General features: G+C 48.6%; 1 protein-coding gene across 4 annotated transcripts in view; it reads right to left on the bottom strand.

Moving 5' to 3' along the window:
- Positions 1-13,871, bottom strand: part of PKIG (cAMP-dependent protein kinase inhibitor gamma) — a 30,314-nt gene that overhangs the window by 2,555 nt on the left and 13,888 nt on the right. For 3 of the 4 annotated variants that reach the window (XM_077832062.1, XM_077832063.1, XM_077832061.1), the window contains exon 3: positions 808-989. In XM_077832062.1, coding sequence (XP_077688188.1) covers positions 808-955 — 148 coding nt within the window. In that variant the 5' untranslated portion in view covers positions 956-989. Of the gene's footprint in view, positions 1-807; positions 1,090-1,205; positions 1,450-13,871 lie in introns of those variants that run through there. The other variant, XM_077832064.1, reaches the window with a different exon arrangement.

Here is a 13,871-nt window from a genome sequence, read left to right as displayed (position 1 = left end):
TTGCTTTGAAAAAAGAAAAGGAGTACTTGTGGCACCTTAGAGACTAACAAATTTATTAGAGCATAAGCTTTCGTGAGCTACAGCTCACTTCATCAGATGCATGTAGTGGATCCGATGAAGTGAGCTGTAGCTCACGAAAGCTTATGCTCTAATAAATTTGTTAGTCTCTAAGGTGCCGCAAGTCCTCCTTTTCTTTTTACAGATACAGACTAACATGGCTGCTACTCTGAAACTGCTTTGAGTTGGTTTCACTTTTAGGCTCCCTGGCCTTAGTGCTCCCTGCTGGTCAGCATGTGTGACAGCAGCAGCAGCAGCAGAATGCCTGCAGGGGAAAGATTACATAAAAAAATTCTATTGTTATTAAAAATCATAGAAACATAACTATTGTTTAGGTTTTCAAAGAGCCTATTATTCTAAAGCCTTTGGCACATAGGGGGTCAGTTTGCCCTGCTGGTGCCCTTTGCCATTACGTTCCCTGCAGTAGAAACATCAGCGCTTGAACTGGTTTACACAAAGAGCTTTGACAGGAGCATGTTAGTGTTTTACCCGTTACGAATTAAAACCTGAATCACCCTCAGACTCACTGTAAGGAGCTCACAAGGACGAGTTCAGACTAACGTACCCATTAAATAAGAAGGCAGTGACACTAGGAAAGAATGGACCATTCCTCTTCAATGTGCTTGGGTTTTCCAGCTGTGAGCTTTTCAGGTCACACCTGACTCCCTGAATTTGCATGGAGTTGAATATCTTGGCCTTTCAGGCTAGGCCTAGGGAGCCCATGTCAGTTTCCTCACCTTGCACACTTACCTGCTCCTTCAATGGAGAGCTTGCCTATGTCGCCTGCCAGCTTCCGCATGCTGATGGTGGTTGAGTCTCCTTGGATGTCGTGGATAGCGTTCCTCCGCCCAGTGCGATCACAGGAAATAAAGTCAGTGTACGAGGGCTCAATCTCCATTACTTCGCTTGCATTTCCAAATTCATAGGAATCCCTGTGGGGAAGAGACAGTCCTGAGGTGAGGGGTCCTCAGAGAAATCTTGCTACATCCTCTTCCGAGCTCTACTCAGGTTAAATGATCACGTGGAGTTTAACTGCAGCATGAAAAAAACAGTTCTGGTTAATTTTGCTTTGGGCCGTCTAATAGCGCCACTAGATTTGCAGGAGAACAACCTTTGTCGTGTGACAGGGCATTGCTTGTAACACTGACCTATGTCTGGTGAGCGGGGCCAGACAATAAAGATCTGTCTCTTATCAGCACCCCTGAATGTCTGACCATTATTACACCCTCTGCAGTTGGAAGCAAAGAAGATGAGGCACTTGACTGTCCCTTTTTAGCCTTCTCCTTTAGGAATTAACATGAGAAATGGCTGTGCCCTTTCTGCAGAAATAACTTTATCCTTGCTGTTTCCTGTTATGTTCTTATGAGGATAGTCAGTGGAGGCTGGGGGGAAGGGAGGACCTTCTGCAATGGGTTGTGCACAGAGATGTCCCTTGGATGAAATTCACTAAAGTGCCGCTGCCCTGCTATCTTCCACACCAGTCTATTTGGAACAGGTCTGGAGTCCCCACCTCCACCACCTGTCTGCTTCACCCATGCACCACTTATAGGGCTGAAGTGGTGCAACAGTCATCTCGCTGGGGAGTGAATTTCACCTGAACAACCTGCCTGTGTGCACCACACAACAGAAGACCTCCAACTCGGCTGTGTTTGCTCTGATGGGCATGGAACAGATAGCAGCAAAGAGAAAGCCCTGATAGGATTTGATCTAATGTCAGAACAAGGCATGTGAGAATAGCAGGGTTCATCCTGCGTCTGCAGAGAGAATGGAAACTGGTTTGGTTTTAATTACTTGAGCTCCAATGTTACCGAACCCTGTCCCTAACTTTCCTCTGTTCCTAAAAAACATCATGGGATCTTTGATCATGGGCCAGATTCAGCTCTTGCACTCAGTGGAGTTATGCCTCTGTATGCCATGGCTGAATTTGGACCCACAAATTGTCAGGGTATCTGCTTTCTATCTCCTCTGAAAGGCCCTTGGAGCAGGCAGTGCTAGGTTGTTGAGTCCATACTGATCTCAGCTGGCGTTTGTCAGTTTCATTTTGAAATGTATATAATGAAGTGTTCATTTAAACTGCTTGGCAATAAGGAATTAAAGGTGTGAAATTCAAACCTTCTGTGATCTTTCTGGGCCATTTGACGCTGGGGCTTATTTCTGTGCTCAACTTCTGAGAACTGTTTGAATGGCCAGATCCTCTCAGCCATGTCAATAACTCCCTGAGCCAGCTCCTTTGCTGGTGTGGTTTGTATTTAAGTTGCTCCTTTTCATTTAAGTTGACTGTAACTTGTCAGTGTTTGTACAGCACACCCTGTTCAGAGATTTTGTCAGGCTCTGAGACCATGGAAAAGACACACTGTCTTTAAGCATGGAGCTCGCTGTGAAATTCACTTGGAATTCTGCCTTTGCTCTGGAAATCTGGCACTCTTGATTCCTGTTCATGCTTACTAGGCATGTGTTTAGTTTATCCGCATGCAAGTAAGAGACTATCAATTATTTCTCTCTCTGATTCTGAGCCACTGAAAGCAGTAGCTTTCACCTAGATGATGCTGGAAATGCTCTGAGCAGGGTCCTGATTACCAGTGCCTTGCTGACGTAAGCTAAAATTCAACTCCTCAGCACCCACCTGTTTCTGCAACTTGTGGTTAAATGCCCCTAGGGTGAAGCTCCGCGTGAGTTGGAGACTGATTTAGTTCCCTCACAGACTGTGCTCAGCATTGAGCTGCCAAAGATGCCACGTTCAGATGGACCCGTGCCAGGAAATGACATCCAGGAAAAGGAACTGCCTCCTGATGCAACTGCTCATTGCGCCTAACTCACGTTTTGGCAGTAGCCGTATACTGAAATCCATTCATGTCTTGTTTATTCTGCATTTGGCTCAGAAGAGAGCCCGGGAGTGCCATCTCTCAGGGACTGAGCTGACCTCTGCCTATGCAGTGGATTGTGCCCAGCCTGCTCGGCAGGGTATCAAGTTCTAAAGCAAATGAGCTGCTCGAGGAGGCTTTGGCAGCAGCAGCAACGTGCTTACTCCTGTCCCTCCTCAGCTCTTACCAGCCACAGAAAGGAATGAAACAGAATTTCCTGGGCATGTGACCCAAAAAGCAGCTGCAACACTCATGACTGATGAGTTTAAGGGGACACAGTCAGGGCTAAAAACTGACTGCCCCAAAAAGGACTTTCACCTTCAGCAGTACAGATATATTCTTCTCTCCAACCCATGTGTCTTGGCAGCAGAAAAATACCCATCAGCTATTGAGCTCCCCATTGCTTGTAATAAACAAAGCAGGGCCTGCTGCCACAATGGACAGACCTGCTCTGAAGGAGCCCCTGAGGGCCAAATTCCCCACTGAAGTAAATGGAGCCCTCCTATGTACTCTAGGGCTAGGTTTAACTCTGCCAAGCTCATTCCAAGGGCCCACAGCGGTGACTTTCTCAGGCTGTGGAAATGCAAGCCTATTTCTTCAGTATGGTACGGCCCCTTTGTGCTGCTCCACTGACAAACAAGCCTTAAACTCAGCAGCCCTGGCCAGCTGATAAGGGGAGTGGCCAGTGAAAAGGATTGGCTGGAGAATCTCTCTTTTCTGACTATTTCCAGGTGCTAGAACAGTTGCTTGGGGCCATAGGTGACCCAACCTAAGTTAGGAGAGCTCTAAGCTGCTCTAAATGACTCCAGGGGCTGAACAAAGAATTGCAGAGCTACCAAGAGAGCATAAAAGCCAACTTTTCCTTTCTCTTTGGGTCCTGCCCTGAACACAGGCCAGCCGCACCTGAGAGTCAGACCCACAGAGAAATAAAAATCATTATCATGTGACCTCAGGAGGCTAAGGTGATGGTTGGTGGGGAGAGTTGGGTAGAGAGATAGAGAAGAAATTGAGGATTAAGGTTAAATACTCCTTCATCCTGAGTTTTAACCGGATGGCTCAGCCTCAAGGGAAATGTTTATAAAACTGGTACGTTTCAGCTGCTGATGTGACTCCGAGTGTTAATGTCGTTTTAGGAAGTGCTGGGGTTGGCTCAGTTGCTGGATGTTGGATTTGAAGAAGGGCCTTTGCACACTTTACAGTGGAATCTGCTTCTCAAAATCCTAGACTCTGCAAATATTCCAAACAGGAAATGCAAGCTACTGCCCTCCGAGCAGCTCAGGAGTTTGGGGAGGGCCTGACCCTGGTCACCTGATCAGGTGAAACTCCCACTGGCTTGCATGGAGTCAGGCGTGCAGCACTGATACCTCGAGGAAGGAGAGAGTGAGTGAAGGGAATGAAACGAGTCAGTCCTTTCCCTGTGCATTTCACAGAAATCGCTGCTAATGGAAGTCTCACTTCAGTTATCAGCTCCAGAAGGCAGAGGGAGTGGCTGGGAGGGGGATTGTCATATTGCCCCACTCTTTCCCTTGGCAATTGTCCTGTGTCAGGTTAGGTTGTAAGCTCCTCAGGGCAAGAATCTTGTCTCTACAGCATATGTGCTCTTCTGCTACTCCTTAAATAACAACCACTGCCCCTGCCCTGGAAGATATAACGGGAGGTGCAGTGGCTAATCTCATAACCCCAATATGCCTTAGACAAGGAAAACTCCTCTGAGGGAAGATGGCAAGCAGTATGTTTATGGTGGCTTTTATGCTGAAGACTGAAATTCTTCTCCCTTTGCTCCAGCACTGGTGCTAGCCATGGAGGGGACGCTTGTGTAGACTGGACGTGTGTGTTTTTACTTTCCTGTCATCCAGCCCCGCTCACAGCAGGTCTCGATAAAAAAGCACCAGCAACTGGTCTGCACCACTGGAACTACATCGACGGAGAGATCCTGTAGTTGAGGACAAAAGGGCGGCCTCCCCCCACCTCCAGGGAGAGAAGAAAATAGGATTTTCTGTAACTTCACCTCACTTTTCTTAACCTCCCCACCATTACCTTCCTCCAGCCGACGTAGCCTCTGCAACCACTGTGTTCATGCTTCTGGTTATTCTCTACCTCTTGCCTGGTTTCCCCAGCGCCAGCAGCACCGCTTTCCCTGCAGTCAGTATTTGGGGAAGGAAGTTCCTCCTCTGGCTAGAATAAGTCCTGGCCTTTTCCCTAGCATGCTGCCATGATGTTATCCCATAACTATCAGTTTGCAGGCCTCACCATGAGAATGACACTTCCCAGAAGCCAGTGACTTGCTCATTAGTGCACAGTGCAAAGCCCTGCTGTCCTGTGCAGCATTGCACAGGATCGTTGGCAGAGCTCCCAGTGCATTAGTAACAGGGTTTGACGGGGAGCTGGAGGGCGGCACCGGAAAGAAACCACATGATTCAAGAGCTATTCACAAAACCAATTATCAATTCCTGTCAGGATTCCTCACTTCCTTACCATTCAGGATTTCCCTGGCTATCAGCGTTCCAAGAATTCTAACACAGTGCTCCAGGCAGGAAAGTTAGCAGTCTGCATTCCTGCTCCCCCGGAAAGAGATCATAGCTGCTGCTTTTCTCATCTTTCTTTTTCTTTCTCCTTCCACCACTTCAGCCTCCAGCAGTTAGAATTGCTGGGAAAGCACGATCAGCTATTGCCCTCGCCCCTAGTCAGAGAATTGGCTTTACATTGTAAAGGCACCGAGTCCAAATGCATTAGACCAGTGGTTCTCGGAGAGCACAGAATGGCTTCTCTTGCGATGGGGAAGTATCTGTCATTGTTCACACAGTGACTGCAGCCCAGGCAAGGATTCTTGAAGGGTTTCCAAGGGCTGTTTTGCCCCCCTCTGCAGCAGCTTCACTTCTTTCCTTGGCAGGCACATTTCTTTTGGCATAAATTCAACCCTGAGCTATATCTGCAGATGAAACCAAAATTGAAGGGGGGAGGGGATGCAAACACATAGGCATCCTGGGCTAACTTGCAAAGTGTCAGGGCCAGGGGGGAGGGGATATAAGAGCAGTGGGAGAGCACACAGGCAGATAAATACATGGAAAGTCCAAAATGTAGGGACAGGATGCAAACAGCCCAGGTACAGAATGAGGGGGGGGGGGGCGACCTAATGCAGCACCCTCACACTGTATTCAAACATTTGCATTTCCATTTGTTTCTTAGCTCTTTTCCAATACAACTTCTCCATGTGTACATGCCCTATGCAGTAGTTCCTGGAAGGAGATGCAGGGTTGGCCCTGTGGGTGGGATGGGAGATCTTTCCAGAAGGATCTTGATCTCAACAAATTGCCCATGACGTGAGACTAAAGACAAATCTGATCTTAGCATGGAACCTCACGCATCTGCACTGACGGCTGCATGGCACGTTGTGAATGGCTGCATTCCACAAATGGAGGAGCTGGTGAGAAAAAAGGCCGAGAGAATGTAGCATTAGTTGGTTGATGCACCTGACAGAATAGTTCTGATTATTTGGGGCAATGCTTCATAATGTACGCTGGAATGTCCTGCCAATTTGGAAAAGTCATGGGTCAGCGTGTGGAGACTTTGCTCTTGGAGCATTTCTGGAAAAGGGGAAGACACTGTGCAAATCATGGGCAGCATCGGCTTGGGTTGATGAGGCTCTCCTGAACTAAGAAAAGGAGTACTTGTGGCACCTTAGAGACTAACAAATTTACTAGAGCATAAAGCTTTTGTGAGCTACAGCTCACTTCATCGGATGCAAAATTTTTTAGTCTCTAAGGTGCCACAAATCCTCCTTTTCTTTTTACGGATACAGACTAACACAGCTGCTACTCTGAAACCTGTCTCCTGAACTAGAATCCTTGGCCATGCCCCGTCTTGACCAGCAGGTGGCTCACTTGGCTCATTTTCTGTTGCATGGCAGGGCTTGCTTCTTGGGATCCGACTGGGAATGGACTATTAGGGAAAGCTTCCAGCAGATCTGATAAGGCTGTGCGATTCCTTGGAAACTTTTCATGGTTTCTAGCCCTTTAAAAGCCTCAGGCTGAGCCCCTCTTCTCATTGGGAAGCTGTTTCTGTACAGAGAACCAGGGGGAGCCATGAGACATCACCCTAATTTTGTTCTTAGGGGCTGATTTTCAAAAGGCAGCATAGTAACTGTGCATGTTGTATCTCCGGGCTGGTGCAGATGAGTCTCTAACTTAGTGTATTGGTAAATTTCAGTCACTGAAAATGTCTCTTAACATCTGTCGGTCGCAAGAAGGAACGGTCTTCCCTGCCCTGCCTAGCAGAGATTGGAAACAACACCACCGTGGAAAACAACACCACGCTAGAGATATCTAGAGAACACTGGGATCTAGTCTCATATCATAACCTGACCTTTTACTGTCTGTTTTTAATATTCATTTCAGGTCGAGGGGGAGGAGGGAATTTGTAAACGAGGCAGACTCTTGCCAAGAACTCCATGAGGAAGTATGCATGCAGTGTAGCAGTTTATTAATCCACACCAGTGCACAGAAATCCCTGGGCTTTTGAGAGAGAGAGAGAGATGTCTCTGACTACCCCAGGAGGGTCACTGCCTGCATCTCTTTTCCCATTTGCCATTTACAGTAACATATAAACAGCTGCTGCACCAGTATGTTACAGGGAAGTGTGTGCAGAAGACTTTCCAGTGGAAACGGAGCTTTGGGGTAATTTAAGACCAGAGGCCCTGTTCAAAGTGGTCTGGATGATTCTCAGACTAAGCATTCAACACCTCTCACAAACCTCTCTACCTTCCCAGAACAGAGGAGTCCTTCAGTTCAGCTCTGGGGGGATGATGATGTTATCCAGCAGGGGACATGGGCACCAGTGAGTGAGTCCCTTGCCTAAAGAGCTGAGACATCATTTCCTGCCCTGTGAATCTGGCTTCATTGCTGACAGCAGAAGCTTTGCAATGGCAGAGGGTTGAGGGGAAGACCTCCACCTTTTCCACTCACCTGCTCTGTGGAGATCATCTTGATTTGACAAACACACTCTCTGGCATGCGCTTATTATTCCTTGCTCATGAAACAACAGAGCTGGAGTAATAATTAATTCCCTGTCTTTACTGACTTGTCCTCTGCATTTTGAGTAGTTTCATTGCTCTGCCTCAGTCAGTGTCACTCCTAAATTCAACAGCAGCCTAAGAAGCTGCAGTCCCTTACCCCAAACTCACCTGTTCTTTTGGGCATCCCACTTCTCTGGCTGAAATGGGGCAATTTCTGCTAGGTAGATCCACCCTGACCCTCTCTCCTTCTCTGAGTCAGAGTAGCAACTCAGCAGTTAATTCCCTTTTCCCCCTTACCTTTGTCCGGGGTTGCGGATGTATGACAATCCCATGGAGAACAGGGGGACTAAGCGGGGGAGAGTAATAGAACAAACAATGAATTTTATTAAGATGTAACAGAACGTGTGGGAGATGGCTAAACTCAGCATAAAGTCTGGGAGTCCACACAGTAAATGTAAAACCAGCTAACACTCAGAGATGGACCTGAACTGGGACACCGGGTCTAACTTGCCTTCCTGATCCAAGCGATAGAGCTATGCTCAGCGATGGACCTGGTCCTATCAGGCAGCAGATCTTGTCTGCCCTAGCCTGGAGCCACTTTCAGCCCAAGACAAGAGCAGCTAACATCCGTGGATGGGTGCTACCTAGGGCTACATATCAGTCCTCATTGAGGGCTTTCAGACATTCTCCCCACAGTGGTCCAGCACTGTTGCAGCCTCGCTGATGCTAGTACTGGTGGAAGTGCTTTCTGTGTGCTATTCACCCTTGTACAGAGGGCCAAAGTGCAACTGGATGTCTAGGACTGGTGCTGGCTCTTTGCAAAGAGCAAATTTCACCCTTGGGAAGTGTAGAGCAGACCTTGGAGAATAACTCATCTGCTCCTGGCAGGCACCAGGATGAGCTGTTCAGGAAATCCGCCAATGATGTGGGCTAACCCTTCCAGGATGAGCTCCCTCCCCATGAGACTGGACAAGCTGCCTTTTAATTGCTGGGTTTGCACTACCCTCCCCTGGATCCCGAGGAGAACTGGCTAAGCAGGAATTTTTACATAGCAATTACCATTCAAACAACCCTGCAGCACTTAGCCTTCACCCGTGACAGGATGCTTGGCTAGGAGAGGAATCCAGCTGGTAGTTCTGCAGGTTGGACAGAGTCTTGGAAATTGGGTGAAACCTCACTGAAGCTGGTGGACTTAACGGCTGCCCTTCAATCAGGATAAACTAAGAAGCAGCTAAGCTCCTTTTTCAAGTAAGGCAGCTGAAACCATAGGGGTCGCCAACAAAAACGCAGATCATATAAAAAGCTAGGCAGAAACCGAGCTCTGTGGGCAGAGAGGTTTCCCTGTGTATTATTTGATGGAGGCAGATGTGTCTCTGAGCAGAAGCAGACAGAGAAGGCAGCAGGAAAGTCAAGCAGACAGGAAGAGAAGCAGTGGTATTATGGCCCTGAGAAAAAGCCAAGAGGGACAGCTTTTTGGGTAGAGTGCTAGCTGGAAAGAGACTTAGAACTGTGAACCTCCTGTCTGATTCCTGCTGTGTTCAGGGAAATAGGACCCTGAGGGAATCATAGGACTGGAAGGGACCTCGAGAGGTCATCTAGTCCAATCCCCTGCACTAATGGCAAGACTAAATATTATCTAGACCATTCCTGACAGGTGTTTGTCTAACCTGCTCTTAAAAATCTCCAATGATGGAGATTCCACAACCTCTGTAGGCAATTTATTCCAGTGCTTAACCACCCTGAAAGGAAGTTTTTCCTAATGTTCAACCTAAGCCTCCCTTGCTGCAATTTAATCCAGTTTATTTACAAAGAGCGTATATAAAGAAATACCTGACTGTCCCTGATTTCTTCTCCTAACGGAGACAACCTGCAAGAGCCTGAATGCTGTCTAACCGCTCAGGCCAAAAGAGATGACAGCACAGAGTAATGTACAGATTCCTCCAGCAAAATCTGGTTTGTACCAATATACACCTTTAAAGTAAAACAGAGGTGTCCACTCTCAGCAAGCCCTTCCCCACATCCACGTAGACTGCGTTTCATCTCCTTCAGTCTGGTCAGAAGCAAGACTCCACCTTTGGATTTGGACACACATCCCCCTCAAGGCTCTTCACAACTCCAGCCCTGACTGCCTCCCTGCTTTCATTTGCCGAAGCAGCGTGGTCTAGTGGATTAAGCACAGCCCTAGGAGACAGGAACTCCCAGTATGGATGTGGTTTGCTGTGTGACCTCAGGCAAGTCACTTCCCTTGTGCCTGAGCTTCCCCCTCTGTAAATGGGGACATTGCGTAGCAGGGGCGTGGGAGGATAAATTAGTTCATGTTGATCCAGTGCTCTGACAATCTACATTATTATTTCATCCTTCACCCCATCTCGCACCTCTGCAGTCCTCCCTCAGCCAGCTGCTCCCTTTGCCAAATCCCTCTTTCTGCTTTGCCCTTGCCTCCAGGCTGCCCGCCAGTAGCTAAACACACTCCCATTTCCATGAGCCAGCCTTCACCTCCCTCTTCAAATCTCCCTGCTTTCACAAAGCCTCTGTGTTCCAAATCTTTTGGCCATTGCCTCTGTCCCTGGCCTATGGCTGGGGATACTGTTTTTGCAGGAGTTGGACTGGAAGCTCTTTGGGGCAGGGAACAGCCGCGTACATGTTTAGGCTACATCAATGTTACTGATACAAACACAGCCCTAGGTGCCACTGCCAGATGGCAGTGGATAAAATGGCTACACTGCACTCAAGCGTTCTTCCCCCTTGTTAAGCTTGCTTCCTTACCTCTTGCCTTTCTGATTCTTTTGGTCCTCTCCTGCCTTGGCATTGCAGCAAGGACATAGGCCCTGCATACTGAAGGAGGCTCTGCCCAGCTCTACCTGGCACTTCAGGCATTTTTTGAGAGGGTTCCCTTTTCTATCCTCAGGCTTAGACATTCCACCCAGATCAAGTGGCCACTCCTCGGCTGACTGGAAGGAGGGAAGTTCAAAAGTTAAACACAACGCTAGATTTCTCCACAGAGGTAGGCAGAAAAACCCCACCTTCCTTTACAAAGGGAGATACTTTGAACCTGGCTGCTCTGTTCTTGTGCTTGGGGCAGGGATGGAGGGTGGATGATGGGGGAAGGTGGCATTAAACCACCTTTGTGCTTCCTGTATTCTGGGGCTATGTAGGAGCCTGCCTGGCCCTGGGTGTAAGTTAGAGCAGCCTCTGGACTGCTATAGTTTATACTCTGCTTCCCATGGGCCCTGGGAACCAGAGAATAGCCACAGGGCAGTGCACACCCTTGACGCACACACTCAGTATGCAAGAGGCTGAAAGCAAGGCTTATGTCAGCTCTGCAGCAGGAAGGGAGACCCTCTGCAAAAAGGTGTTCCTGGGGGAGGAAGGGAGCATTCCCACCTATATTTAGGCTCCTCTCCATTGGCAGAGTTGTGTGCCACTGAGAACTGGGCCCTTTGGCACTACAGTGAAGCTACAGGGGCTAGGTCGGGAATGGGAGCTGAAGCAAACACAGCCATCTCCTTTCACCTGGGGAAACATTTTGGGGAGCTACAGCTACCCCCCACCCCCTTTAAAATACCTGGCAGTTGGGAGTTAACTCCCCAACCAGGCCTGTCTCACCCCTGAACTGCTGCCAGCTCTGAAAGTTCTCACTGGAACTCTCACCTGCCTGCTGGGGTGGATGGCACAGCCCAACCAGTTGCACTGGCCAATGGAGACCATGCTGGATATGAGTTATCTGACTTCTCTCAAGATGGGAAAATCCTATCGCCTCACCTTACATGCTTTTGCCCAGTATCTGTGGTTTGAGTTCAGTGTCCTTGGGACAGCTAGAATAGCCAAGATGAAAGGCCATTCTGAGTCCCCATGCATGCTGCTGTTGCCTGGGGCAGTGATGCTAGGCGCTCTGGGGAAAGAACTGGCAAGCTCTGGGGTGGCGATACGCTGTATGGGTGGCAGAGGGGTTTTAAAAGGGGATCACTTTGTGGCTTGGGAATTGGAAGCTCAGTGCCTTGTGGCAGCTCCTCCTTGGTCCCCCCCTTTGATGCTTGGCTGCCTTCCTTGCGCTCAGGAGCACAGTACCCAGTGACTGATGGTGCATCAGCTGAATGGGAGGCTTTGATCTGTACTGTCCCCATGGATGAGTTTTGCGCTCTTTAGGCCCTGATTCAGCAAAGCACTTATGCACGTGCAAAAGGGCTTTGTTGAATCGGAGCCTCAGTCTGCACGTGCAGACACGAGGCCTCAGCGTCACTGCAGGTGAACTTCCTCCAGCCCACCAGGCTTAATAGTGCTTTGTCCCCTGCCTCCAGCTCCTTGAGAAGCCATGCATCACTCGGGTAATAACTCTATGTTGTGTCTCTCTAGCACCTTTCACCCAGGGCGCCCAGAGCATTGCTGCACAATCCAGTTAATGAAGAGTCCATCTGCACTACAACTTTAGCTGTCTTGGGGGATGGGAGTGGGGACGAGTTCCACCAAAGTTGTCCCCAGCCCCAGTTACCCTTTTTGCAACGGGGATGGGATGTTGACCATGATGGCTGCCTACTCCTGTCAGAAAGGAGGAGAGAAGAAGTCAGAGCTCCATGAGGAAACGTGGGGTTTCCAGGCTGGGCAGATAGGAAAATGCAACCCAGAAGGCTGTGTCTGGCCAACTTTTCATCAGGCCAAGTGTGATCAGGACGAAGGACGCATGGACAGCAAGGCAGAAGGGATAGGTGCATCCTCATTATTGAGCTCAATAATTGGCTGAGATTCTATGGCCTGTGTTACATGGGAGATAAGATAATCTAATGGTCCCCTCTGGCCTGAAATTCTACGAAGTCTTGAAGCTTTGAATCCAAAGGAACCGGTGATGCCGATCTGTCTGAATAAAAGGTGCATCTTTCTTAAAAGCACAGCACTGTGGGTTTGTAGGGGAAAAGGGGCCTGTGATCAGCTGCTGTCAGCAGGCATTACATCCTGCTTCATTTCCCCTTTAATACCCTGCGGGAACATGAGTGAATTTGTATAATCTCTTGTATAGACAAACAGCTTTCTTCTAAGAATCAGCCCCTTGCCCTCTCATTCCACAGTACAGGATCTATTATTAGAACTCCCCTCTTGGGGCAAGATCCATAACAACAGCAAAGCACACACACCAGCCCCGCTGAGCTCTTAAAATATTTATAGGGTGAGGTGCTTTCTTTCTGAGGGGCTTGCTAGAGCACAGAAAAGGGAGAGACAGGATTTCTGTGCTTCCTTCAGGTCTGCAGGGAAAACTCTTGCGGCACAGCCTCAGCCAGAGGGGGAACAAGTCTTTGCCCACAAGGATGAACCAGCACGAAGGGTCAAGGGGTTTTCACCAGGACTCTGGCAACAGCCAGCTGGAATTTTAGCAGCCGTTCCAATGACATTGTGCCTGTGAACGAGCAGAAGGAATTTCAACCCAAAGAGCGAGGGGGTTTTGAGTGGGGTATAAGCCCCTGAAAACAAGGTCGGAGCAAGAAACTGCCTCCTCACCCCTAATATAACTCTCTCAAACTTGTCATTCTTCTTGCTTATTATTTGTATTGCCGTAACATGTAGGAGCCCCCGTCATGGCACTCCATGGCACTGGACAAACACAGAGCAAAGACAGTCCCTGCCCCAAAAAGCTCACAGTCTTAATGTGCTTTGCTGGTACGCTTGGCTCCTGCAAAGTGCTGAGTGTTCCCAGCTCTTATTAACACTTAAAATCATAGAATATCAGGGTTGGAAGGGACGTCAGGAGGCCATCTAGTCCAACCCCCTGCTCAAAGCAGGACTAATCCCCAGTTTTCCCCTAGATCCCTAAATGGCCCCCTCAAGGATTGAACTCACAACCCTGGGTTTAGCAAACCACTGAGCTATCCCTCCCCCCATTATGTTGTGGGAGGCAGGGAGCACAGCATCTTAAAGGCTCCACGTTCCTTGGCTGGCAAAGGAAAAAAGTAATC

Source organism: Eretmochelys imbricata, chromosome 13, assembly GCF_965152235.1.
Source record: "Eretmochelys imbricata isolate rEreImb1 chromosome 13, rEreImb1.hap1, whole genome shotgun sequence".
NCBI lineage: Eukaryota > Metazoa > Chordata > Testudines > Cheloniidae > Eretmochelys > Eretmochelys imbricata.
The sequence above is the reverse complement of the archived record's forward strand: the minus strand, read 5'-3'. Positions and strand labels throughout refer to the sequence as shown.